This window comes from Strix uralensis, chromosome 5 (assembly GCF_047716275.1).
Source record: "Strix uralensis isolate ZFMK-TIS-50842 chromosome 5, bStrUra1, whole genome shotgun sequence".
In the NCBI taxonomy this organism is placed as follows: Eukaryota; Metazoa; Chordata; class Aves; order Strigiformes; family Strigidae; genus Strix; species Strix uralensis.
In genome coordinates, this window is record NC_133976.1 from 22,893,618 (window position 1) to 22,920,656 (window position 27,039).

The window sequence follows — 27,039 nt, forward strand, 5'->3', positions numbered from 1 at the left end:
CATGAGAACAGTTACAAAAAGAGAAATATGAAGACAGATTTAGTTACTCAAATTATGTAGTTGATCCCAGCAGCAACACCAGTATCAACATGATTTGGAGTGTCTGAAATCAAAAGGTCACATTATTGAAGTCACAATCACAGCAAAGTGCTCTTGAAAATGAGCCCTAAATCCTATCTGGAACACTGCAAAACAAGGCAGACTATGCCTATTGCCTCAGGATGTTTATTTAATTTTGAGAATTCACATGATTCCAGCCTTAGGCCACTATCAAATCACTGGGGGTTTGGGGATTTTATTTGTTATATAGACAATTTATGTTTGAAAAGAGGGCAGAGTGAAATTGTCTTTACCCTGCTTTACTCAATTATGTATTTGTAATTTTATACATGCAAAATATTTTTTTTTCTCTTATGCCCTGTATAGTTCAGGAAATTAAACTTAAATCATCACATGCATACACTTTAACTGTTCAGTTGCTTCTCTTTATTCTTGCAATTGACAATTACTCATTAGAAAAATAAAAAAAATAGACCATGTTAGGTGAATCCTTTAAATCAGGTTATGAAATGAAATGTCATTAATCTGAAGGACCTGTGGTTAAGTTTAAACACCCAATGAAACGGTGGTGGCAGCAGCAGTGCAAAGGCTCTGGTGTTGAATACTGTTAAAATGTTTGGGCTGTTATGACTGCTCATTTCAGACACCTGTCTTTTGGACTTAAAGCCAAAGTACTGCATATGCAAGCCTGACTTTACAGTATCACAAATGCCATAGGCCCCAATTTGCAGTAATGAAGTACAGGAGTCGTTTTCAAGTGTCAGTCCTGAATAATTAGTGCCAATATCGAATTTGCAAGCACAGTCCTCTAGCTGAAGATATGGATTTTAAGTATTTTAAAAACAGGAGACAACTGTAAATGGCTCTTAATTCTGTTTAGAGACTGACCATCTCTTTTCCTGATGATTTAAAAGGCAACATGAACAGCAACACATTTTCTTCTGCTCTGTAAAATGATTCTGAAGTCAATTTCTTGAAATACCATCCTTTACTGAAAAGAACAGCAATAAGAAAAACAATTATTAATCAAGCTTGTACCACAATGCCCAACCCCATAAGAACATTTTTATTGGAACCAGACCACTGCTCTTGGCCATTTCTTCTGAAAGAGAGCAGCGCATTTTCTCTCAGAGAAAGATGCCCGCCTTTATCATTGCTTTTTCTGTTGAAAACCAAAGTTACTCAGTAGAGAAACATTTCTAGACAAGTATGCTTGAAAACATAGGTACCTGTCTAATCTGACTCCTATACACATGCAGTACCCAATACTCAGGTATTTGTGAATGTACTTTAAGAACGACTAATGACTACTGAGTTAAGTGAAGTTCTTTGTGAACAAGCTGAATGTATAAAAATGTCACCTGATTTGGGACTATATTCAGAAGACATGTTAGCAATTGGAGCCAGTGCACATCGTATAACCATTCTTTAAGCATATAATACTTTGGTAGATTCATTTCAAAATTCTGGAGTAACAGTATTCAAAGTTCCCAAGGGTACAGTTACTATGCTATGAAATTTGGTGCTTTCTGGCTCAAGTGGCAGAATTAGAAGCATTCAGAGTTTCATCCTTTTCATATTAGATCAATGTGCTCCCACTGACTTTAATATCCCACTGACTTACAGGATCCAGCTGTATTTTATCATCTTTTCAGAAACTTGCATATATTAATAAGAACTAAAGATAAAAATAGACAACTTACCTGAACACTGAAGCATTTTCCATTGCTGCTGAAACTGGTCTCTTAATATTTTTATTTTATTTGCTTTTTCTTGGCTAGGAGGTACATAAGTTCCAAAGTTAGGTGTAGAAGCACCCACTAATGCTTGGGCTACACTTTGCATTAAATTTATCTCTTTGTCCTATTTAAGAAGAAAAAAAATACTCCTGGGAACCAAACTTTCTTTATTTCAGTAATACATGAAATATTTTAAAACAAGATTTTGTAATTAAGTTGCTAGTATTAGTAGCAAGAATGAGCAACTTTCCATTTTCAAATAAAAACATGTCAAAAGGGAGTTTTTTCTGAAAAATTAATTTTTATCTCCTGTAAAACTTGTTTCTTTCAAATAGAGAAAGAATCTCAGTTTTCCTTTTGTGACTGAAAGGAAATAATGCTGGGTTAAAGGTAGAAAATGTTAGGGGGGAAGGGGAGCATAGAGCTTGTTTACTTCATGCATCATTTATTTTCTATCAGTAGAAAATAGTGATGTATTCTGCTTTTTTTTTGTGACTTTTTTTTGACTCCTGACAGTCTAAATCAGTATCATTTGCTCACAGAAATTATATTCTGAAATGTTGATAGTACAGGAAGACTATTAACATTTATTTGGAAGACTGTAACTCTATTTCACTTTTAAGAGATAAAAGTATTTTTTCAATTATTCTAAAAAGCCCAGCACATGCATTAGAAAATCCACACACATTACATAATCCTGTTATGGAGCTACCTGCAGAGTACCACTATAAAAGTATCAGTGACTTTTGAAGATTTATGCCTAAATTTCTTTTCATCTCTGAGTTTATCCTCTACAATACAAATAATTCTTTCCATGTCATACTCCTAATTAGTAATGTGCAAATACACTATTTATGTATACTGCCTATCAATGTACAAATTATTGTAGCTTAGACAATTTATGTATCAGCACTCTAAATTAAAACAAATAACATTTGCGAAGACTACAGAATAAAGCATGTCAAAATTCACTTGACAGCTTAATGAATAGTGTATCTTTAATTGGATACTTTCTGGGGAGCAGATTAAAATAAGCATATGTGAACAATTAGTTGTTGTTTCTCATTAAAGAAGAACTAGAAGGCACGAAAGCAATCAAAAGTTACTGTTTCACAGAACACACAGAGAAATTGTGCTACTCACAGTCACAGGATGCTGCAGAAGCCAAGAGTGTAAATTGAGTTCTTTAAGAGATTAGACAAATTCATGGAAGATATGCTTGCTGATTATCACACACTGGTCTGGATAGAGCCTCCGACTTCCTAAATTTAGAAATCCTTAACATGGTAGTGTGTGGAAAAACTAGACTAGGGAAAGATCCAGATATTCTTTATTTCCTTTCCCATGCTCTCTACCAGAAACACAAAGCTAGGGTAGATTGGTCCTCAGTTATGTATTATGACAATTAAGTTCACTTAAAGGATATGTGCTATTTTGATTTATTTATCTTCTGCATGATGGAAGTCAGGTGTGATAAAGTAGAGCATGGGGAGTGAATGAGAGGAACTTCAGCATTTTATGATAAACAGGACAACGGTCTGCTTTCAGTCATATTTGATGGAAAGAGGCCATATAATTAACAGACAAGTGTGTCTTTTCAGGAGACAACTCCGAGCTGTGAATCCCAGGTGGAAAGGGAAGTTGTGGTAAATTGTCACAACACCTCCTGTCTACAGACATAACCATGCACTTGCACTCGTGCCGCAGCTTCTCAATCATGCCAGCTGCCTACAGCTCAGTAGGCACGTGTGTCTTGTCTCGTTCTCAGGACAAGAAGAAACCCGGGCTATTTGTGTCGTGAATTCAGGGATACCAAAGACAGTATAGATACAGCCAATATTTTGTACTGGGCAGCTTGAAGCAGTTCACACCAAGCATGCTGCTGCTTGATTTGAGCTCTGTCCTAGGCACTATGAAGTACCACATCTTAGTACCACTTCTTACCTCAATCACTGCTAGAATTCGAGACTCAGCTAATCCTTGTAGTAAAGTAAAAAGCAGAAAAATCCCACTTATTCCAAGGCTCCTGTTTGGTCCAATAGCTATTACTGTCAAGTCAGGTCGATAACTATATGCTACAGGAAGAATGAATCCAAGTACAGCAGAAAAGAAGTCATTTCCTTCAGCATCCTTTAACAACAATGAGAAACTGTTTAGCACAAATGCAAAGCACCAGATTCCCAGATATAAAACAGAACAGTAAGAGGAATCTCAAAAAGCTTTTGACTGACCTAGGAGACAGGATACTGATTTATTTTCACTGCAATTTTTATATTAAACACGCAGATTATTCATCTTTTCCTTTGTATCTTCGCACTGTGCTTTCTTGAAGATAAACTACAGTAGCTACTAGAAGTTTCCTCAAACCTATTCATTCTAATACACTCTAAAGATCTGTGAAGTAGTAGTACCCTGGCAAGGGCAAGAAAAGGAAATATTTTCAAAGGTCCAAATTGCACTGAGGGATGTAATTCTCAGTGTCATTTTATGAATTTGTAAATATATTCTATTATTTCTGTCAAAAAAGTTTTTCTCTTACATTCTTTCCAGAAAGTGAATCTTACCTCTTTCCAGTTTAGAGGAATATAGTGTTTGGAGCTGGTCTTTCCAGACTGTTCTTTCTCACAAATATGTATCATGAGTATTTTTCTGTAAATAAAAAACACATCTGAGTATTTAACCACCAACTTCCAATGTGATAAAAATTTTTTCTTTCATGATTCTTTAAATACTAATTCATAACACAGGAGCACATAACTATTTGCATTACTACAAGCCATAATGTAAACACCAATTAAAACTGAAATCTTTTTTAAGGTATTTTTAAAAAGACTATTAAAGACTATGGGCAAATTACTTTTAAGAAAAAGGGGAAGCAGCAAAAAAAAGTTATAGATAAGATGACTTTCAATAAGGAACTCGGCACCAGTAGTACGTGTCCCCTGCGGTTATAGGGGGATATGCCCTATATAATTAATAATTACCTTACTGCTTTCTATTTTCAGTAACAATCTAAATTTCAATTAATATAGAAGGATTACATTTGAAACCTACCACTAAACGCATAAAGTGGCATTTAGAGATAGCAGCTTATCTTTAGATATATTTGGGCATGTTTTGCATTTTGTCTCAAGCTAAACTTAATGAACATCAGTTCATGACTGATTCCTTAGTGCAGATTTCATCTTACATATGGACACTTATGAACATTTAGAAAGCCTTTGGGATTTGACTCCCTGAAGTAAAGAGAAACCTCACCCATCATCTGTGTTTGGTATGATTTGCATGTCTCCAACAAATACACAAAGCACTCTGCAGAAAACAAAGAAAAATATACATACATTTGCATCTACAAGTAATTTTTTTTCAATTAGTGCAATTTGTTTAAAGAGTTTGCATGCAGATTAGATGCATAAAAAAGAACGTATATTGTTTCTGAATTTGGGCCATTAAAAGTATAAAGAAAAACACATTTATGGCAGCCCAAAGGAACTCTTTTTCCCCCACCAAATACTAGGGAGAAAAAACAAAACCAAGAAAATGTCATAATGTCCTCAGGCCAAAGACAACTGCAATCTGACAAAGAAAATGTAGGCTAGCACAGCAGTCATCCTCACAAATGTTTTGCCTTTGGTAAGGCAAAAGGTTTTTGCTGGCATATACAATACTGTCTGTACTACATATTGAAAATGCTATGTGTATGGAGACGCTATTTGTTTTAAAATTAAGGTTTCAAAGGCAATTTGCCACATTTCACACACGCTTAGTATCTTATTTTTACATTTTGTCAAAGGCCCCCAAATGCAAAAGATACAAACTCACCTTTGAAATCCAAAACGAACAGAATGTCTTAGTGCAACAGCAACAGAAACAGCAGCTGTGGGTGATTCTGCAATCCCATTGCATACCTGCAAAATATATTTTTCATTCAGAAGTAATTAATGCTGCACAAGATAGGGTCATTTTTCATTTGTAACAACTTCATTTTTACTTGTTTCTATGTATCATTCAAAACAAAGCTACAGCTGTATGAAAGGGATCTTTCATACAGATATCATCTATCATACAGATAGATATCCATCATACAGATAGATCATTCATGATCTATCATAACAGGGTTAAAAAACTGTTATTATTGCCAAATTTGATAATTATGCCAAGAGCTGTTCTATTACTTCAGAAGTATGGTGCTATGCTGAAAGGCAACTGTAAAAATAGCTTTTGCAGGGGAAGCCCATCTTTACTGGGTCTCTAGTCTGCAGATTGCACACACTCAGTGTGCCCGCAGGCAAGCTGCACCAGAAAAGTACACCCTATGAATTCTAATTCTGACTCTTCCTTTAACCTAGGCAAGCTATTTCTTTCTGGACAACACAATGACAACATTACTCAGTCAACCTTTCAGTGTTCATTTGTGTTGTGTAGTGCTTTGAACTCTACATGAAAGCTAAGCAAAAAGATAATGCATGCTCCCCCTCTTCACTCCTCCTTTGTATTTTTCAACACAAAAAGCTCAGCTTTGCATCTGCAACTCATGAAGAGTTCTTTTTGCCAGTTACCATTTTTTTGATCTATTTATAGGCTCTCCTAGAGGTATGTGCAGTCTATAGTGTTAGAAATTTGTCCCCGAGATCTACATATGAGAATTCCAACAGCAAGAAGATGGCTTACAAGAAAGAGGCCATTCTGGCAGTTACTCTTCCTCGGAGGCCTGGTACTCTAAAGAGAGCCTTTCATTCAAAGGGGGAGACTGATTTATAATGATGTCATATTCTTGTTTGCAGTTTTTTCTCTTTGCTTCTCCAAGTTTTTATACATAAACACAAACATGCACTCTGTAAGTCTGCCTTCTCCTCATTCCTGACACTGCAAGAATCAAAATGCTGAACTGGAATTACTCTGTTCATAATCACAGCATGCAGTGGTGCTTTCAACAGCTTCACTAAAGGCCGGGGGAGTAGGGTGGGGTGGTGGTGGTGTAAATCAAAATTTACTCTGAGTAAACTGTTGTATAAATAATGGTAAGTGGGTGCAGCTGCACATAGCATGGCATCTTGTAATGAAGAGTAATGCAGAAGTAAATTCTCTCCTAAAGACAGAATGAAAAATTCTGTGCACAAAGACAGGGAAATTTTTGACATTTCTTGTTCAGATTTCTTGCTGCTGCTCACCACTGCTTGAAACACCAATTTCTGCTCACCTCAACTGGAGGAGTGAATGCCTGGCTCATCTGTATGTCTGAGAGTGATGAGAAGGTTCTTACTGACTCACATGCTGTGACTATAGAAAAGCTGGACAATGTCTTGCTCAAAGATCGTTAGAAAGATGTCTTGGGGTTAACAACTATCCCTAAATAGTTGTTTTCTCATCTTGCATACTCACTCTCACAATTATGTACGCACATTCTAGCTGAGATCAGTGGGGTCATGAACTACAAAGTAACTAATATCTGGACAACAATGTACTAGAAGCAGAAATCAGAGGAATCCAACTCTCTCCCCATGCCCCAAGATCAAAGCAGTTTATTATTACCTCCTTCTTAAGTATTTTATCTAGGATGGCCAACATACTGCCAAGAGAGAGCAAAGTTTTGTCCTCTTTCACAAGGTCTGCATAAAAGCCACTGTAAAATAAATTATATGAAGAAAAACTAGGTTAGAGGCAATAATGGTTTTGAAGAGGACACTGACATTGTACTCTGCAGTTAGTATTGAAGGGGTACATTTTGCATAGGTGCTACACGGTGATTCTCAAAAACCCAGCTCTAGTAGGAAGATGTTGCCTGACAATCTTGAGCTCTCTAAACCTGTGTCCATCTGCACTGGAAAAAAACCAAAAATGTTTGATGATATTCACGAAATACAGTTCTGTCAAAATTGGACTAAGACAAAAAGTTGAGCTTGTCAAATCAGACCACTCTGGTATTTTTTTCAGCGAAAAGTGAACACAGGGCTTTAAGGCACCTTCCTAGAAAAATCTCTTTCTAAATTAATATGTTTGCACTAACTGTTCTATCTCCATTGAAATAGTTTTCTCTAAAAGTATTCTTATTAGTTCTTTAAAGAACTTCAAGGCTATGAGTGATAACCAACACCAATGTCTTCATTTTTCAAAGGAAGAAACTCTGGCTGTAATTGAGTAGACTAAGGCCAAAAAGATGATCATGGCAGAGACAGAGCTCTGTACACCGAGACCTCTCACCCTCATAATTATGTTGAAAATTAGATAGAACCAACCTGACAAAAGCTTTTATTTCAGTTTTGTCCAATTCCTTCACTAAATGAACAGGTACAGGGAGCAAATGTGTTGAACCTTTAGAGTCAGATGTTGTTGCTGTTTTGATGGGAGGCACTGGAAATAGAATATTTTTCATGTGCAGTTCCAAAAACTTTTCTACTTTGACAGTTTCATTGTTGTTACTTATCTTAGATTCATTTTCTGTGGAGGGATTTGGATCAGCCTTCTTTAGTAGGTGCGATTTGGTGCTCAAATTTTGTATAAATGATGTGTCTAGAGAAAAAAAAAAAAAAAGAGGGTTTCACATGTGTTAATTCCTAAGCAGTGTGTTAATATTTGGTTACGTTTATTTACAAAATTGAGTACATCTGTATTCATAGTATGTAATTTATTTCCATGCACTAGCTACAATGTTTCCTGCCACATTTGTTTTAATCTACTGAAAGGTCATAAAACAGCATCCTCAAACAAAGATATCAAAGTGATACTTTTTGGTGTGATGTTTGCTGGCTTCGGAAGTTCTTTTCAGACCAGCTGAAGACATGGCCTTGAATGAAGCCTCATACTGCTTCATCAGTCACTTGATAACTGTTAATTCAATTACTTTAATCCACTGGTATTTATCTTAATCATTTTGAATTTCTGTATGAATCCATTTACCAATCACATTTGCTTGAAGAAAGAGAAGAGTAATTACCTTCATACATCAACCATTTCCAGTAGGGTTTATGTGCTGCTCTCACATTTTGAATAGATTCAACAGCACTACAAAAGAAACAGGATTAACAGTATCAGCACTAATGAAAATACAGGAAACATAACTTACCTTAATGAAAAAGCAAAACCAAAAAATCCAACTGAAGATGAACAAGCTCTGGTCTCTTCCAAGAATGCAGAAAAGAAAGATAAAGAGAATGAGAGTCAATAGGCAGATTGCTTGGAAAGATTAGATTCAAGAGTCAGAAAAGTGAAGAACACATGGAGTATGTACGCACATTTACACACAGCGAAATCCCAACCCTGCTGTTAGAGGAAGCACACATGTCTCTGAGTTCAGAAAAGGCAAGATTTCACCTGTCTTTCTTTGCTCTGTCAGAGATTTTATCATCTACATAATGTAAAGATGCAATTAGATTCACTCAAAAGCAAGACTATCTGTTCAGGAACCAAGTAAAACACATTCCCTGCTGTTCTTTGTATTGGAAACTCTTTTTTATTATCAATGGTATTTGCAGCACTACAGGCAAATGGTCCTATTACATTAGCCATCATACAAACATAATTCAGATGATGTTAAATCCAGGATAAATTCTGTGTACTTGGAGATTATTTGTAAGGTGTTCAGGAACTGGACTGATATAATGGATAAATATGTAATCAACTCTCTATTACCTAGAATGATAGCAACCTGAGATCCTACAGTTGGTAGAGAAGAAAAAGAGGCGATACAAGGGCTATGGGATGTGCTGGGAGCAAAATAACCAGCTCTGCTCCATCAGAGTTTACCAAACACAACCCTGCACATAGCCTGTATATAGCTACACTGCTTCCCTGACTGATCCGAGCTCCGAGTTCTAACTAACAGCCAACTGGTAGTTGCTGCCACCAAAATGCATGAAGAGCATTACTGCTGAAAAAAAAGCACAGGACAACTATTGAGGTGGGAAAGACTGAGGACAGAACACGGAGATGTGGAGGAGATGGTACAGACAGGTAGATAGAAAAAGATGCTGTTTAGATGTGGGGCTGATTCAGGCCCAAAGTTCAGAATGCTTTACTAGGTCAGATTCACCCCTGTGCAAACACAATCTTACTGTCTCCAAAAAGAAGTTAGACCTGAAGTTTAATTATCTTGGTACAGCCCCAGGCCTCAATGCTCCAATTTCCAGAAACACAAGGAGTCATCAAGACGGACCCTGCACAGCATCAGCAATCACTGATGAGAAAAAGGTTAGCTCCAGCTGTTGCTGTACACTACAGGAACCAAAGTGGCTCTAGAGCCTGAAGAACTAATCCTTGCAATTACATACTTTCCCAAATACTGGCTGTTATTAACTGGCACTGCCTTGATTACAGCAGGATTGATTCAGCCTTGAGTGAGATGGATCTCCACAGGATAACAAGAACCAAGGATAAATGGCTTATAATTTTATGCTATTAAGCTCTCACAACGTGAAATAATTCAGAAACAAAGTATACAAAACTGTACCTTGGATGACTTTTTTGGAAAGCAAGTTATCCAAAGCAGAAAATAATGTATTAAAAGGCATCGTATTAAAACCTTGCTTCACCAAAATGTTCAAAGCATGCACGTCATTAGTCTCTTTGATAAATACCTGGGTTGTTCTAAAATTCTTCATATGCTTACCTTAGGCAAGGTGCCATTTCTCCAGTTATTTGAGGTACAGGATCTCCAAGCAAAGTTTTTACAGTCATGCAGACTGATTCAGACAATGACTTTAAGTGGTAACCACCCTAGAAAAAAGTATTTTGCGTCACCTAAGAAACAAGTACTTGTAACATCCATCTGTGTATCATCATAGAAAATAAATTAAACTTTTGAAAAACACCTGAATTTACAGAAACAGAAGGTGATATGCAAGTACCTCTAAGTCAATGATTTTCAATATGAAAACAGTAAATTAGAAACTACTTGCTGAACTCCACTGGCATCTCATGATTCAAGTCACTTTATCATGGTTCGATTCATTTTGGAAATCAGTCATGACTTGGCCATGAAAACCCTGGAAACATACGCCTTCTCCATTCCTATCCATGATATGCCGTCTTCAACAATTCTTGTGGAAGATTCCTTAGAAGGCAAATATTATCACTGTCTTCTAAAATGCCTGTACAAAGGAAATCTCCCACAGCCTGACACCTTTAAGATATGGTTGTCCTAATGGTTTGGTAGAATTTGGAGAACAACTGAAGACTGCTAGATTGCAGATGATAGATTGCTTCCTGCATACCACCTGTGGAGCAGTCACATTGTATTAGCACAAGATGCTTATCTGCACTTCAGCTAGTAGACAGAAACATCTATAAAAACCTGCTGGAGAGAAGGATGATGGAAGAAAGCTCATGCAAAACAGAGGTCAAGTGAATCAATTAATAAACAGTTCACTCTTGGGAGACCTTGTTGGCAGTAATATTTCCACACACTTATTTACCTGAAAAGCCATCATTTTTCTAACATGCAGCAGAAACAGAGAGTTGAAATCTAGATTTCAAAAGGAGGAAACATTTTTAATTGTTTAAAAAATAAAAACTAGCTTTTGAAAAAAGAATTTGCATAGAGGCTTTTAATCAAAAAAAGGGGAATTTAGTAAGGGCTCCATTACTAAGGAAGAGCATATTGAGGCTAAAGGTTTTTTAAACTCTCCTGCAGTAAGACATACTTGTAAAAACGTCAGTAATGCAGCTTATTCATGAAATACATCTTAATGAGTCTGGGACTGTCCAGAGCAGCAGACTAGTCACTGTTCACAAGAACTGAACATAGCTGTGGAGTATATGGGATTTTTTGAACAATGAGCATACACTCTTCTGTTTCAAAATTTTATGTTTAAAAAAAAAAAAAAAATCAATTTTTAAAACATGCATTTCTTTTTAATATATAAGAGCACTGTCTTACCTATTTTTGCGTTCCTGATTCTTATAAAAAAGATAACAAGAAGAAATTATTTTGTTAAGAAGTTTTGCTTCTTAGTTTCTAGCTTGCCCTATATGGCTCTAATACAAAGACTCTTCCCCTGGGAGTACATTTCAAGTCTTTACCTCTAGGATGACACACAGCTTTCCATTAGCTAACTGCATAAGGAAGTGGGTAAGGTGGGCAAAAACCTCAGGAGTGGCATTCATCTGACCCTAAATCAAAGAAAAAAATTTTAAGAGATGAAACCCTGAATCAAAACCACTGGTTAAAAAAAACCCCATACAATCTGAAATACATGGAATACTGGAACATTTGCCTCTCATTGTATCTAATAAAATGCTGAACCAAGTGCTTTAAAGGAAGCTGCAAAAAACATAATTACGCCTATGGGATAAATTGTCTTTACATGTCTCACTGTAGTATTTAATGAGCTGGAGTCAGCTTAAAGACGCAGATGTTTATTTTTAGCTTGGTCAAAGTGAATTTCACCTAGCAATCACAGGACATTTAAGAGACAGGAATATTTTGTGAACAGATTCATGACTGAAAACACAAAGGCTACAGGTTACTTACTTCAGGGTCTCCAATTCCAGAATCATATCCAGAGGAGACAATAACCAGTTCAGGATCAAACTGTCATAAAACAGAGAGAGTTGTAACACATTCTTATGTCCTATTTTCAATTTTGTACTGATTTCAACTATACCATGTTCAGCTGTTATTTCAGCCAGAATATGAACACAAAGACTCTCCTTGAACAAAAACTAAGACTACCCTTTTATGCTACTGTCATTCACGCTGGAAAAGTTGCAATCATTTTATTGAATATTTAAAAGCTAACATTTCATAAATACTATTCAGTTCATCAGGACATCAGTCATGCCAGCAGAAATAATGTGTTAACTACACTACTGGCAATTACTGCATTTCTACAAAATATTCAATGGTACCTGCTTAAGAAGTACTTAGGAAGCAGTCTTTGGGTTTGGAGAGCAGTAAAAAATTACCTCAAAAGCTGCTGGAAGCAACACATGGAAAAACACAGCAAGATAATCTGAATTTCCCATCCCAACCTGCAAAATATGAGAAATATAGGTCATGTTTTCCTGTTGGAATAAAAAATTTTCTAAGGTTCTTCAAGACTTTAGGGAAAGATAGTATCAAAAGTTGAAGATAAGGGAACCTTTTAAGGTCAAGAAAAACAAACCCCATTTAAGTGAAGTGCATAAATATCCACTATTTTCAGTCTTAAGTATGAGCTTCAGTTGTCTGCTGAACAAGGATGGATGTAACCATCTCCTGAAACACTTTCTGATTTGATGGCTAGACAAGATATTCAAGGAAAAAATTGTGTATGTTTTTCTCTCCCTCTTTTTTTTCTTAAACATTATCACATGTTGAGCCATATTTTTCAACAGACATTCCACTGACAGGAAGGATGTACACTGTGCTAAGACATACGCCAAGTAAGTAAAGCAATGCACTTCCTGGAATGTGTTATGTAAAGCATGAGATACAAATCTACTGCACCTGCTTTTTTGTGCTGTAAACATTTACCTTATTCCAAGGCAAATTTATGTTAAAACCTTTTCCTTTTCCCAGACCCACAGCATCATAATCAGATTCTGTGAGTGATGGCCAGAATTCCTGATGTTCATAGCGATGCCAGGAAAAATACAAAACACTGAAAGATACAAAAAATAAATCCAACTTGATGAAAAGATTCTGAAATTGACTTTATATCCCGAACCTGGTGACTGTACTGACTGAAAGCAAGAAAAGAGAGTTGTCCTTTCTTCTTAGTTCTCTTAATGGACTTGAACTGTTGAACTCGGTACAGGAGGTCCTGTGCCAAAATGAACCTAAAAATTAACCTGCCAAAAAATTCTTGTATGCACACACTCTGTTCAGATCAAAGACAGGGCATTTTCAGAAGAGCAGACTTGTTTCTAGAACCTACTTCTATGGCTTTTTCAAAAACTTATAAAGGTCATGCATTTTATCCAAATACTACTTGAATACTTTAACTGAGAGATTTGTGAATACAGAGAATACATGTATTAGCTGAATACTGGCACAAAGAGATCTTGCTACTGGCAAACCAAGGTAATCATATTGCTCATATTGCATTTGTTATTCTTTAAAGTAGAACAGATTTACATATTTATTTTTTTGTTAGATTTTTCCCTTTATTTTATAGCAAGTAAAAAACAACAGAGTGCCTAAAATAGCAAGGAGAATGTTTTGTAAGATTCTAGTTTTAGAAATTTAAGAAATCTTATTCTCTACAAAGGCAAGCGATCTTTAACTAGCTAACATTAAAAAAAAAATATTAAAAAATCCTTCAAACCTTGGATCTTCTTCAAATATATACTGAGTTCCTTGCCCGTGGTGCACATCCCAGTCAACAATTAGGATTCTGCATAGATCAATAAAAGAAAACATTCAGTGGAAGAACCACAGCCTTTGATCTAAAGGAGGTAGAGATTAATAATGTTTTTCTGACCCAAAAGGTACATGACACCCAGAAAGCTCTAGACATTAATCTAAAATGGTACAATGTCAAACTGTTCTCTAAATGGCATACTTGGGTATGAAAAGTTTCCCTAGAGTCAACCATGCACTTACCTCTTTAGACCATATTTCAGTTTTGCATATTCTGCCGCAATAGCAACATTGTTAAACAAACAGAACCCATTAGCTGCATTTCTCTGGCTGTGGTGACCTGGAGGTCTAAAACAAAGTTGTATATGGTTACTCACCACAAAAGAAATTTTGGTAGAAGTGAAGATTTCTCACATATTTTCTTACCTTACTAATGCCATTCCATTGCACACTTTTCCTGACATCACAGCGTCCACCAGCTGCAAAGTCGCTCCTACTGCTAGTCTGGCACAGCGGTAAGTGTTCTGAAAAAAGAGAAACTCATAGTTGTCATCAATCACTCATCAGCTTGTTTTAACTAATCACACATGATGTGCTTTTGCACCCCAACAGCAAGTTGTCTTGACGTAATTCTACCCAACTGAGGTTGTATGCAGATAGCTGAAAGCAGAATTTTACAACATAGACTCCAATGTGCTTTCTACCAGGTTTACCTGTGATGACCATATCCTTCATAAGGATGTTCTCTCTCTGGAGCAGTTAAGAAACATGAGATGGACATACTGAACTGACTAGTGGAATAACACAGCATCTTCGAAAATAAGGAATGAAACCTTACAAAAACAAAACACAAAAGACTTCACCTCCATTAACTGGCACAGCACTTAAGAGCAACTGTTACCAAAATGTGACTTGCAGGTCACTAATGGTCTACAGTGACATTAAGTGACAAAAATACAGCTAAAATTTGAGTAGCACACTATACTGGCATGATACAGTTACAGAATAGATGACAGGACACTTAACCAATTTAAATTACAGCATTATACTAAACTTTAAACAGATAGCAATAACATCATAAATAAATGCAAGTCTACTTAAATAGCAAAAACTGTATTGCCAATCTCCCCCTACTTAGAAAAGTGCCACTCAGATGCAATAACACAAACATTTGTAACTCCCAATAGAGGGAGCAGTTTAACTTACACACCGGATGAAAAAAAAAAGCATCATAATTTCCAGAGACTCTTTTCAGTTGCTCTTCATTCATTGTCTGTGTGCTTTTCGCCACTTCCAAGTGTTCTGAACTGCAGAGGAGAGAGATTAACACAACACTTACAAGCAACTGTAAAGGTTTTTTTTTTAATGCAAAATGTAATGAGAAGTAACAGAATATATGTTAAAAGACCCTTTCTGTGAGACTTCACAAGTCCAGTAGGTACTCTGAAATGCTAGTTACAGGATATAGTGAAAAAAAATAAGGAGCACTATGAAAGCAAGGGTTCTTCTCTCTTTTCCAGTGGTAAGAGCAATTAGTCTTGCTTTCAAAAAAAGGCTCTTTGTTCATCATGCAGCAATCTATTTTGCAATTCATGCTACCTATAGATACCATCCCAACAAGAACTAAACTAAGATTCTCACAGTCATCAGAGTGCGAATTATAACTCTGCAAATGCATGTCTAGTCCTCCCTTGTTCTACTGAAAACAAGTATTTGAATTAATCCTTCATCAGGTGTGTACTAACTCCCTTTTTTCACTGGTTCAGGAGTGCAGTAAGTACTAAGGCACTAGCACCAATGTTCCCCCAATTCTCTGTCACTGCTCTCCTGCCCTTGTGTAGTGAGCTGGAAATGGAGGCTGATGGCATCTCCTCTCCCATCTGTGTCCTAATCCAGGATACAATGACTACATATATGTGTTCCTCTAGGTGGACAACACCAAAACAACCAAAATTTCACAACAAAATGAGACACGCTAGCGCTGCCTAATGGAAATAAAGCTCAACAGTGGCTTCAAAATGAAGGCATTAACAGGAATAAAACTATATGAACCTGAATGACTATATAATTACTAGTTTAACTTCAGCAGCCTCGTAACTAACTGTGAACATCAACAAAACATTTTTACAGGACTTATAAATTTGTTTCCATATAAAAGTGTTTTAGAAAGGAAAGAGCTCTATTACTTCTAGCTTACTTATGGAAACCAAGACATGTCCCCAATCATCTTGCAGGAACAACTCAACTGCAAATAGTGATCAAGCCTCTTCCGTACCCAATCAGCAATGTATTTACTATGAAAATAAATTATATTGGTACACAGCACTAATTGCATTCTAATAAATAAGTACGTGCTTAGGAAAAATACTGTCCTGGAATATGAAAACGTAAGCATGACCTGAGATCAAGCTATGGTCCTTGTCACAGGTGTCAGGGCCCTGGGTGCATCCCCTCCCTCCTGGGGTTTGGCTGCTGGGTTCAGAACCAGCAGAGATAGTACAGCTGGTGACCTTGAGAGCTACAAAGAGCCTCAGCAGAGGCTGCCTCCTAACAGTTCTGCTGAGAAGTCTCAGCAGAGGCTCCCCCTCCTTCCCTTGGCACTTCCTTTTAAGATAAGGTTATCACCCCTGGCTACACTGCAGCTGTGTTGTGTAGCCATGTCTGTGTCTGGCCACGAACCCTGCTAATCTGGACCTGGACCCTGACCTGTGGACTGACTCTCCACCTTGACCTCAGACCTGCCACGTCGCTATGGCCTCGTCGAGCAATCTAAACTCATGGCTGAATCCAGCTGCCATCACTGGACCTGTGCTGCTCACCTTGCTTGGGTATTGTGGGATTGTGCCCTTGGCCTTGAAGCCACTGCCTCTGGCTGCTTTGTCATCACACTCTGCTCCTGACTCCCCCTGCCTTTCAGAGAAGGCTGCCCTTGACACTCCCTGGCAAGGGCAAATGAGTGCACAATCAACACACAGAATCATCTGCAGCTGGTTGCAGAACCATCACACCAAGGTGGCAAATGCCAGAGCAGACCTCATTGCCATGACTTCAGAATGGGCAGGGTGGGTGCTGTTCATCTTTACTTCCCCCCCTCAAGAATTAGCTACAAAGTTTTTCTGGTTGGTTCACTCCATCTCAAAGATGCTTGGGAGAAAGAGGTTATCTTTCTAAAGAAATACCTGTTTTTCTAAACTTTTTAAAGTCCTGTCCCAATTTTTATTAGAAGTTTACTTTTAATCCTATACATAAATCATCACTCGTTGCTTAAGAACCCAAAAAGTGAGAATAGGGACTTACTGGAATATCAGATTTGTACTTCGCAGCTACACCATACTCAACATAATTTGTCTAACTTTGTGTGGCACATTTTCCATTGAAATTACTGGAAGTCATTGAGTTTTGGAGCAGGCCTTTTCAAATGGAGCAAAATATGACCTGGAGGTATGAGATCTGTTATTTCATTTAATTAATCTGAATGATGATGAAAGTAACTTTCAGACCTGTGAACTAACAGGATCTCCTCCTCACTTCCTTCTCTGACAGGTACACGGACACATCTCTCCACAAGATGGTAACGTTTAAGCTGCTCGTAGGAGGATGACAGTCTTTCTGGCACTTCAATATCACAAACAGGACTAAAAATAAACAAGAATCATATTACTATAATGCCATACCTGCACAGCTAACAAATACACTTCATAATGCCTAGCTTTTAACTTCTCATTGTAAGAAGATTCATTACCCTCATAGAGGGACACGTAAGAGTAAAATAAAATCTTTAAATACTTTTTGTTTTGGAATTGAGCCAAAAATGTGTAAGCAGAAAATGTTATGTGGTTCTTAAACAAAAATGAAACGCAAGAGCATCATTTTTGTTTTCCTCTCTCACCATTGAAAGTAGTAATACTTAACTACAGACACAGGAGTGCTGAAATTAAAAGCTGTACATTACAATGAAGATGAACAGAGGAGACATGGGCTTGGGAGAGAACACAACAGTGGACTGTTACTCTGAGCACTGCAAAGGTACTGGTCTAATTTATGTAAATTTAAGCAAGTAGTATATACCAACTTCTAACTGAATTGAATTGACAGGTTTCAGCTGAGTGAGTGTATCTATCTACATATTTTTTCCAAGATCTTTATAAGCAATTTAATTAGCTTAAAATACTTTATTTAGGGGGCTACTCAGAATTTAAAATTAACACTTCTTATTAATGTGTACCAGACCGGAGGCCTACAGCTTTTCAAATCCATCTTCAGATTATCATTTTGACATCTGGATACAAATTGGGAATAAAATAATTTCCAAAAGGAGACTTCCTATTTACTAGGAAAATGACAGGGTATCTATTTCCTATTACATTTACCTATAGCTAGTACGTATTTCCTATTACATTTACAAAAACTGCATTTACTTGGTATTTCTCTCCAAAGTCCTAATAAAATTCAATTCATAAAAAGGATGTCAGTGACTTACTCGCTCCAAAGTAGTTTATGAGTGGTCATCTCCTCATCGTAAATCAGCGCTGTCCCTGAAGCCATTGCTAGAGACAGAACAAAACAAAAATCCCAAGGCACACACTTTAGGCAAGAAGTAAACATATATTAAAACAATATTGTATTAGGAAGTGAGAATATATGTACACAGCATATCTGTTTGCACGTCAGTTTTGCACTTACAGAACAAAAATCATTTAGGAGGAGCCCTGAGAAGACCAGGTGAGGCAGCAATTCAAAGCTAATTGCACAGACCTTAAAACTGGATGCAAGCAGGTGCGATTCACGATTATCTGCGTTTCCAAAACCTCAGCGGAGGCATTTCTGGTGAAGGGGTGGGGTTAGGCCACTTCCCCAAGCCCCTCTAGCCCACACTCGGCCTGATGAAGACTGCTGAGGATCTGAGCACAGGCCTGCACAGGCCTCCTCATCCCGCCATTACACACCGATACTTGCCTGTCACGGCTGATGTGAAAGGAACCAGCTACTTGCGAAAACTTAAGTTATAAAGCCACAAAATATGAAAAATAGGATTATATACACTACGCATAGAACAATTGTAGGGATCTGTTGTGTTTAAAACTTTCAAAAAGCCCAAGAGAGACATTTAAGAGAAACAAAGAAACCGATGCGAAGAGGCTCGAAGTGCGCCGCTGGCCGCTAGGCCGCCTCACCGGAGCCCCGGAGTGCGCGTTGCCGTGGGCCGCGGGCCCGCTCCGCTCCTCGCCTCCCACCCGCCGAGAAAACCGGGCAGCCCGCAGGCGCCCTCTCGCAGAGCCGCCCGGGCCCTGCAGCGTGCCGACGGCAGCGCCCCAGGTCCCGGAGCGGGCCGCGGGCGGGCCCCGGCTCCCGCAGGCGGGCAGGGCGGGAGGCCGGCGCGCCTCCGCCACACGGGCCCAGCCTCGGCCCAACCCCCGGGAACGCCTCGGCTCGGCTCGGCCCCACCAGCCGCCCACTCCTCCCGCGGCAGCGGCGGCTCGGGGAGTGCCGAGGGGCGTCCCCGCCCCACGGCCGGCCCTGAGCGGCGGGGGCGGAATATAAATTCCTGAATTTCATTTTCGCTGGTACTAGTGCTGCTGGACATTTCACTGGTGTGTAAAGGGAGGCCTTAAAGGGCATACCAGGGAAAACTTTTACTCCGCCAGAGTTCTCTGAAGTAGGCCTGACAGTTCATGCCAAGGATAGTTTAACCACGGGTATTGTTTTTAGTATATAACAAATCCAAGAGCAAAAAACCCCACAACCCCGGACTATGTGGTGTCCTCTAATATAAAAAGAAATAAAATAAAAACTTGAACTAAAGTGATTACTCCTTCGTTTTTGCAGCGTAACGAGCATCTCGTTCTCGGCAGGTAATCGCAGGCACCGTAGCCCTTTGTGCCGAGCCCAGGTGCTGATGCTTCTCCTGCATGATGTGTGCAGGTCACTGGCCACCGGGCCACACAGCCCCTGCGCGAGTCTCCCTCGCAGCTCCCCTGGAGCCGCTGGCATGTGTAAAGCCATGACAGGCTTCTTCAAACGTCAACTGAGAATCACAGAATCACAGGTTCTGCAGGGACCAGCACACACTCAGGAGGATCAACTGAACGGAGCTCTTGAACAACCTACTTTTTTCTAAGCAATGACTTCATTATACATATAAGCTGAATATATGTTGTTTCAACCTTTTTTTCCTCAGTTTCTACTAGTTTTCCAGTTCATGGTAGAAAGTGACAGAGCAGGTGCCATCAGGAGCATGCACACAAACCTGCACTTACGGGAGACATACTGGGAACTCAGATCATTACAGATGGGACTTTTAGAAAACTACTTTTCTTGTGTCTATTATTCGTATTTATAAAACTATTGTTAAGTTCTGTCCATCTTCATGTAGTCTTTAATGTCAGTGTATTGCACTGACAATGAGGATGCTAATCATGTGGCCACTGTAATATTTCGCATTTCTTGAATGTTATCACTGCATTAGTACCCTGCAGACCACTTAGACAACTGGTAAAGTTTATACATTGACTTTTGTAATGTGTCTGAAAATGAAAAGGGACCTTTCAGTAGCAGCGACCTAATTTAGTTTCCAGTTGAACCACTGTCACGTTCAAGATGGTCAGGCAAGAATAAAAAGTTTCAAAAACTGCATCTAGCCTATGCTCTCAGGTGTTACCACTGAGACACAGTCAGCTCTGTCATTGTAAAATGACACCCAGTAATCAAATATTCTTGTGGCTGGGGCCAACCAAACTGTGTTTACAATTACTTATTCCTATTTATTCCACTTTGATTCCGGCAAAAGTGACCAGCAGAGGGCTGCCTTCTTTTAAAATACTCTAATGGCAGAAAATGAGGTGGATTTATGAAACATTAAGCAAGGGAAAGTTTAGGTAATTAGAGAAAATGGCAGAGTGTGTGGTACAGAAAAATACATTAAAGATAGTTAGCTGGATTAAAACTATTTTATACCAGTTTTTGCACATATTACAAAGTTTTTTGCAATAACTCCAAGAAACATTTATACATCGTTGGCCAAGTTCAAACTTGATGTGAATAGCTGTAACACTACACTAAGAAGGCCTAATAACACTGGGGTTTAAGTTCAATTTATAATACAACTTAGAAGGAAGTCAAGACTTTACATTCCACTTATAATACATTCCTATTTACAAGATAGGTTTGGAATGAGAAGTATAATCATCTTTTTACAAATAATATGATAACTATTTACAAGCATTTATGGTATCTCCACTTCTGAGTGGCCAAAGTCAGCTGGGAGTCCCTCCTCTGCCAACGATAAACCTGGTTTACTAAAATGATGCCCTCTTCAATATTCCCCACAAGGAGATATACCACGGGACGATGGGTCAGAGTCATCCTCTGCGTACAGTTTTCATTGATAAGCAGCCACTGTTGTATCATACTCTGAGTTTCGTAAGGCAAGAGTGAGCCCTGGGTAATGAATTCCACTTGGCATTCGATGTTATACTCTCGGTCACCAAATACTGTTCTCTTCTTGGACAGCTTTACTTTCACTGCTGAGAAAAAAAAAGGAAACTCCATTTACTCAACTGGAGAAAGAAACACTAACAGTGAAAGCAGATTGATTGCTTTAAAATACTATCATAATTTATGCTGATAGGGTATGGCAAGGCCTTCTCCAGCAGCAGTATACATTTTAAAAACTAAAGGTTATGTAGTAAAGAAATTTTTTCATGGAATTAGACAACTAGGAAAAAATATTTTCACAAAAGTTAGTAATGTATTTTTACCATCACCATGTATGTCAGACTTTTTGGATAATTAGCTGTTGTAAGCTGTTGGTGTTGTTCTTGTATCATGAGGCTGCCCAGCTTGCCCAAGCAATTCTGAAACTCATTTTGTTCATGGTAGGAACTCGTCAGCAAAAATAGCTAGTAATGCTTGCTGATACCACCCTTTTACATATTCCCTTTTCATTATAGGCATCTACCTACCCCACTTGATTCCACCAGCACTTCTTAGCATGAAATTTCTCTATACCGCTTGATCTAAAGTCAGCCAAAGCCACCAAGAATCTCTGTACTGATGTCAGAGGGCTATGCAGGAAGTTTCTAGGGCAAACTCTAAAGTATTCCATGTCACTCCAGTAAGACAACATGAGGTAAGAATTTCTTTTACTGATACAATTTTCTGAGTCTCCTTTTCAGTAAGCTATGTATCACAAAAAACGCATGCACACAAGTAATAAGGACACACTGTTCACTGGTAAAACACCAAACCTTTACTTTAGGTTTAACCACTAGTAAAAGGCAAACCTGCTTATTTGGCTGCTTTTGCCAGAAATATTTTCCATAAAGCATGTTGTACTACAATGTAGACAACTAGACAAGAACAGAAGACCTATTTGGTTGTAAACTAGATCATCAATAAATCTTTCATGCAAAATAAATTCTGCTTATATTTTGATTAGAAAGAACATATTCTGAAAAGCAACCTAAAGTTAAGTCAGCAGCCAAACTCTTAATCCTTTGAAATTCAAGCAGAAATTGTCACTTATTCTCATTCTAATTTTAAAGCATTTTAGAAGGAGAGATGTTAGTCTTTTTAATAGCAGCCATATTAGCAAGGACTTACCAAAGTTACTGTCACAGAAAACTTCAAGAACTCTTCTGTGCGTAAAGAATTCCTCCACTGCTGGGCAGGTCTGGCAGGCAGGCTTTGGTAGGACTGGTAAGAAATTACAAAGTCTCATTGTTATCTTTCAGAATCTTTTGTTTTAATTTTCTGCTGTCAAAGCTGAGAGCCCACTGTTTAACCACAGGGATGACAGAGGAAATAAGCAGTTGGTCAGTGATAATGTAAAAAGTCTACACACTTCTCTGAAAATACAGCTAGGGATGAAAAGGAGTTTCATTTTCCATGCACGTTCAGTCCTTGTTCAGACTGACAAGCTCAATTATCAGCATCAAATACAGTATTATTTTTAATACAGCTATGATGGGTGGGAAAGGGGTTAGCTGGCTGATTCTATCAGTGACTCTGGGTGCAGTTGAGCTAGGATTGTGAATATATGAATTTGGGTATGCTAGCTGCAACGGATTCCTACTGTTTTCTGCAGAAGTTAACAAGCCTGAGTGCATCTGAAGATTTGAACATTAATGTCATGATAACTCAGATTTCCCAAAGGAAAATCAGAGAATAAATCATCCCAACTTTTCTAAGATGATCTGAGAACCAATTCGTTGTAGACATAAATTTATCTGTGATAAGGGCCATTGGTAAGTCTATAAAGAGACCTCAAAATAAATCAGTGTGCTGTCATGGGTATGATACTGCCCATAGCTGTGCAGGGTGATAATTGTCTTCCTCCACTGTCTAAGCGTAGACTACCTACACTTTATTTTTTTGAAGCGATGCTGATTTACACCATCTGAGGTCTGCTGCAGCTTACACTGCAAGTACTAGCACTTTCCCCTGCCATCTGCACGAACAGGGTGAAGCAGTACCAACAGACACAACTCCATTTACAAAATCACAGACTCTCTGGGAATGGTGTCCTTTGTATCTCCTTGATTCCCAGGAACACAGAGTACGGCCACTCTCCCCTGGGCCATCTTCCAGCTACCTTTGTCCAAGTATTTATATTCCTTTGTAAGAGATGCCAGGCACATGTCCTCATCTGCAGGGAATCGATCACAGTCCAGACTGTCAGGCCAGGGGTGTCCGTGGCAGGTGAGAACAGGGGCGCAGCTCTCACGGACAGCAACACACATACTCCTGCAAGGATGGATAAACCTGTCGCCAGGGGAAATACCAGGATGAATTAGTTAAACTCACTCAGTGATAACAGAAACTATTGCAACAGTGATTTCTGTGCAAAGTACATTGTTTCACTGGTATTTAACATTCTTCAACAATAATGTAGTGCCAGAAGCATCAACTGTGCAAACTGCACAAGTGGTCTGTACATGGACTAGACTGTGCTTACAGTATTGTCACAGTTTTAAAAATGCATTTATTACAACCTGAGAAAAGCTTCAACAAGAGCCTGATTCTATTAATAATAGGTGCTTCAACTCTAAATTAACCAGAACAAAATGTCAACTGTAACAAAATAAAACATGATATTCTTTGACAACAGCATTCATTTCCTCAAAGCAAACTAAAGTTGAAGAGGAACATGTTTTCAGTACTTTTCTTTCCAATGAGTATGAAAAAATTAACAGAATTATTTCAGATAAAGTGGAGATCACCTTTAGATTATGATAAACATGCATTTCATTTGATCCCTGTTGGAGTTTTGTACTGTGCTGTGGTACTTACGTATCTAAACAGATGGGTGCAAACAGGGAGCACAGGAATGTCCTCACGTGAGGGTGACAGTCCGTGTGTGTAAGGTGCTGCCAGGTGGTGGATTTTAGGATAACCTCTGCCATGCTTGTGTGTCCCATCAGGTTGGGAAGCCTCATTTCAGAGTACCCAATCTTGTGGCACATGTCCATCTCCTTGGGTATCACTACACATTTCGTGGATAATCCAATGTCAAAGCCTGTTGTCACTCTTAGGAAACCACTCAGAGCAAAAGCAAGTATTTTTGCAGTCAAGAACATCTTCCAGTGACTCCTGGGCTGCTGAGCATGTAGCTGTCAAACCCCTCCAAGTGCAGGAGCACACTGGAAACCTTGTGGCTTATATACCCCAAGAGCTTAATAAACCATTGGTTATCAACTACTTATCAAATCACTCGAGACAAGACCAGGTCTTATTGCCTGTTCAAGGAATTGTTGTGATAACCAGAGAGGTGGAGACAAAGTATAGAAGTATGTTCCCTAAAGACACTGATTTGCTATAGCCTTTTCAAATGTCCCACAGGGTCAGTTGCTGCAGTGTGCTATGTGGCATATTAAATTTTGACACCTAGAAGGTTTGCTATGTGCTTTCTAAAACAAATTAAGAGATCCCCCAGAAAAAAGCTTGGGCAGACAAGCTGTCTCCTGGGGCTGCTGTGTCTCCTTTGTTTTCAGACACTGCTGACAGGGCAGGAAAAAGAGCCCAGATTGACTTATCAAGTGAAAATGTTTTGCTTGTGCTAATTGCCCATGTCTCTTCCACTGTTTTACAATGTAGAAGAGGTGCTTTCTTTGGTCAAGTGCTATAAAAGAGACAGCCTCCTGCTATTAACCAAGTATTTTGTCTGGAAATTGGGATCCTTATCCTGTGACATACTAAAGGTCACAACATCTATTAATTTTAATAGACACCTGGAAATACAAAATTGTTTTACTGATTGGAATATGTGCCTGCCAGATGGCTACAGAACTTGCATATTTCATTTATTCAAGTTCAGTGGTGGATTTAATATTGTAGGACTGTTGTGGCTATCAGTATTTATTCAGAGTGAGAAGGCAGTTACACTATGGAGAAACATTTTTATTATTTCAAATGAACCTGTCTACACTTAAAATTGCTCAAGTAATGCAGTGTTTCACCTATTTATTAATAAATTATAATTACATGAAGCTGTGTATATTTATATACACAATATAAATTATAATTACATACCAGATGTGTACTTTTTCTGTTTGCAGCACAAAAATTAGTATACATTTCTTAAGTTAAAAGTTAACAGAATTACTGAGTACTTCGTTACTGTTCTTACTACAGTACTGATAAACAGCTCTTTGCTGTAGAGAAATTGGGGAATCAGTTAATGTGACAGATAGTCTGAGTAATGTATAGCTTACCTATTATGAATAGAAAAGGCAGATTATTAGTTAAAAGAGTTGAAGATCTGAACAAAACATTTTGTGGAAATTTTTAATTTGAAAACACTTTGCCAACTAGTTATGGGTACTAATTTTTATTTCAATTTCTTATTACATGATTTATTGTCAGACATGTTTAGATATTAATAATACATAGGTGGATCTACTTGATTATTAGGCTAAAATGAGTATGTTCATAATAGTGTATTAGTTAGTATTACTGATGATTGACATACATTTTTCAGAAGCAGCAGCTTTTGTGCTTGTACCTAGATGTAGCACATTTAGACAATGTGCTACATATAATTTACATGTTTATACCTAAATGTTAGATTATTAATCCTAGCATTTTTGAAATCAGTGACAAACCACCACTGATTCGTCCTTAACTGTCTTCTTTAAGCTACTGGGAAAATTACAGTATCTGTTTAAATAAGACAGAAAAAAATGACAGCATGCAAGGTTCCAGGAACTAAAGCATATTTAAAAGAATTGTCAGTTTTTCTTTTCATGTTTTGTTACCAGCTCTGTATTTTTTCCAATAAATGTGGTTTCTCTGTATCTGTTAGCTCACTTCAAAGCAGAGGAACTCAATACCTAACCAGACTGATTTAGGCCTGATGGTAGCATCCCTTTGCCAGGTGCTCCATGTATTCCATAAGAAGTTGAAGAGCCTTATTAAAACTCAGTATAAGTCCCATTCTTGCTAAATCTCTGCAGGTATCCCTGGGGCCCACACTTCCACATAGCTGCTCTTGCTACCATTTTACCACAAAATGATGGCACGAAGCTGCTCAGCACAGGGAGAGGGCAGACGTGTGCGCCAAGCCAACTGTGCAGCTTCTTTGAACATCTCCCTGATATCACCTGTATCTCATGTGTGCTCAGAGCAAAGCCATGACCCAGGTACAGCTGCCCAGTGCACAGAGCTCAGTTCACACAGGCTCCAGAGATCTTGCAGACACCCTGACGTCTCTCACCTGAGAGTCACTTTGGCATTCAGCAACTGGAGTGAACCTGGACTCCATATATGAGTAGCTGCCTTATCCAGCAGGCTTCTCTATCCATCCATGTTGCTAATATCTTTACCAAGTCACCCCATAATTTTATGAAATTAATCAGATTCCTCTCTGGCCGTAATAATATTATTTTGTAATACTTTTGTCATCTGATTGCTATCTGAAAGTAGGTGGCAAGATCTCTGGTGAGGGAAGCCCTTTGATTTCAT

At 38.3% G+C, this 27,039-nt stretch overlaps 2 protein-coding genes across 3 annotated transcripts; both read right to left on the reverse strand.

Moving 5' to 3' along the window:
- Positions 1–463: 463 nt before the first annotated feature.
- Positions 464–19,477, reverse strand: HDAC10 (histone deacetylase 10). Of its 2 annotated transcripts, XM_074870088.1 has the most exons (21): positions 19,254–19,477; positions 18,560–18,626; positions 17,580–17,714; positions 15,290–15,386; positions 14,506–14,603; positions 14,323–14,427; positions 14,045–14,113; positions 13,252–13,378; positions 12,702–12,767; positions 12,268–12,327; positions 11,817–11,906; positions 10,405–10,511; positions 8,734–8,801; positions 8,036–8,309; positions 7,332–7,422; positions 5,622–5,707; positions 5,058–5,111; positions 4,364–4,448; positions 3,744–3,929; positions 1,764–1,923; positions 464–1,051 (listed from the first exon to the last, which is right to left on the reverse strand). In XM_074870088.1, exons 2-21 carry the CDS (start codon positions 18,622–18,624, stop codon positions 1,026–1,028), a joined length of 2,049 nt encoding a protein of 682 aa, XP_074726189.1. In that variant the 5' UTR covers positions 18,625–18,626; positions 19,254–19,477; the 3' UTR covers positions 464–1,025. The 2 variants fall into 2 exon arrangements, with proteins under 2 accessions (XP_074726189.1, XP_074726190.1); XM_074870089.1 differs by lacking the exons at positions 18,560–18,626; positions 19,254–19,477 and having other exon boundaries at positions 15,286–15,386.
- A 1,814-nt stretch (positions 19,478–21,291) lies between these two features.
- On the reverse strand, positions 21,292–24,656 carry LOC141943681 (secreted frizzled-related protein 2-like). The gene is made up of 4 exons (XM_074869335.1): positions 24,370–24,656; positions 23,672–23,841; positions 22,681–22,773; positions 21,292–21,602 (listed from the first exon to the last, which is right to left on the reverse strand). The coding sequence occupies exons 1-4, from the start codon at positions 24,654–24,656 to the stop codon at positions 21,292–21,294; spliced, it is 861 nt and encodes a 286-aa protein (XP_074725436.1).
- Between the last annotated feature and the right edge of the window lie 2,383 nt (positions 24,657–27,039).

Bases quoted from the DNA above. Each gene is read 5' to 3' on its own strand.
- HDAC10 (XM_074870088.1), bottom strand. From the start codon at position 18,624: ATGGCTTCAGGGACAGCGCTGATTTACGATGAGGAGATGACCACTCAT. The intron at 8,310-8,733 runs GTAATTACTCTT...TTTTTTCTCTAG, and splicing joins GAAATGGTTGATGTATGAAG to ACACATCATTTATACAAAAT. The intron at 3,930-4,363 runs GTAAGATTCACT...TTGTTGTTAAAG, and splicing joins TTCCTCTAAACTGGAAAGAG to GATGCTGAAGGAAATGACTT.
- LOC141943681 (XM_074869335.1), bottom strand. From the start codon at position 24,656: ATGTTCTTGACTGCAAAAATACTTGCTTTTGCTCTGAGTGGTTTCCTA. The intron at 23,842-24,369 runs GTAAGTACCACA...CCCTGGCGACAG, and splicing joins GCACCCATCTGTTTAGATAC to GTTTATCCATCCTTGCAGGA. The intron at 22,774-23,671 runs GTAGCTGGAAGA...ATTTCTTACCAG, and splicing joins ATATAAATACTTGGACAAAG to TCCTACCAAAGCCTGCCTGC.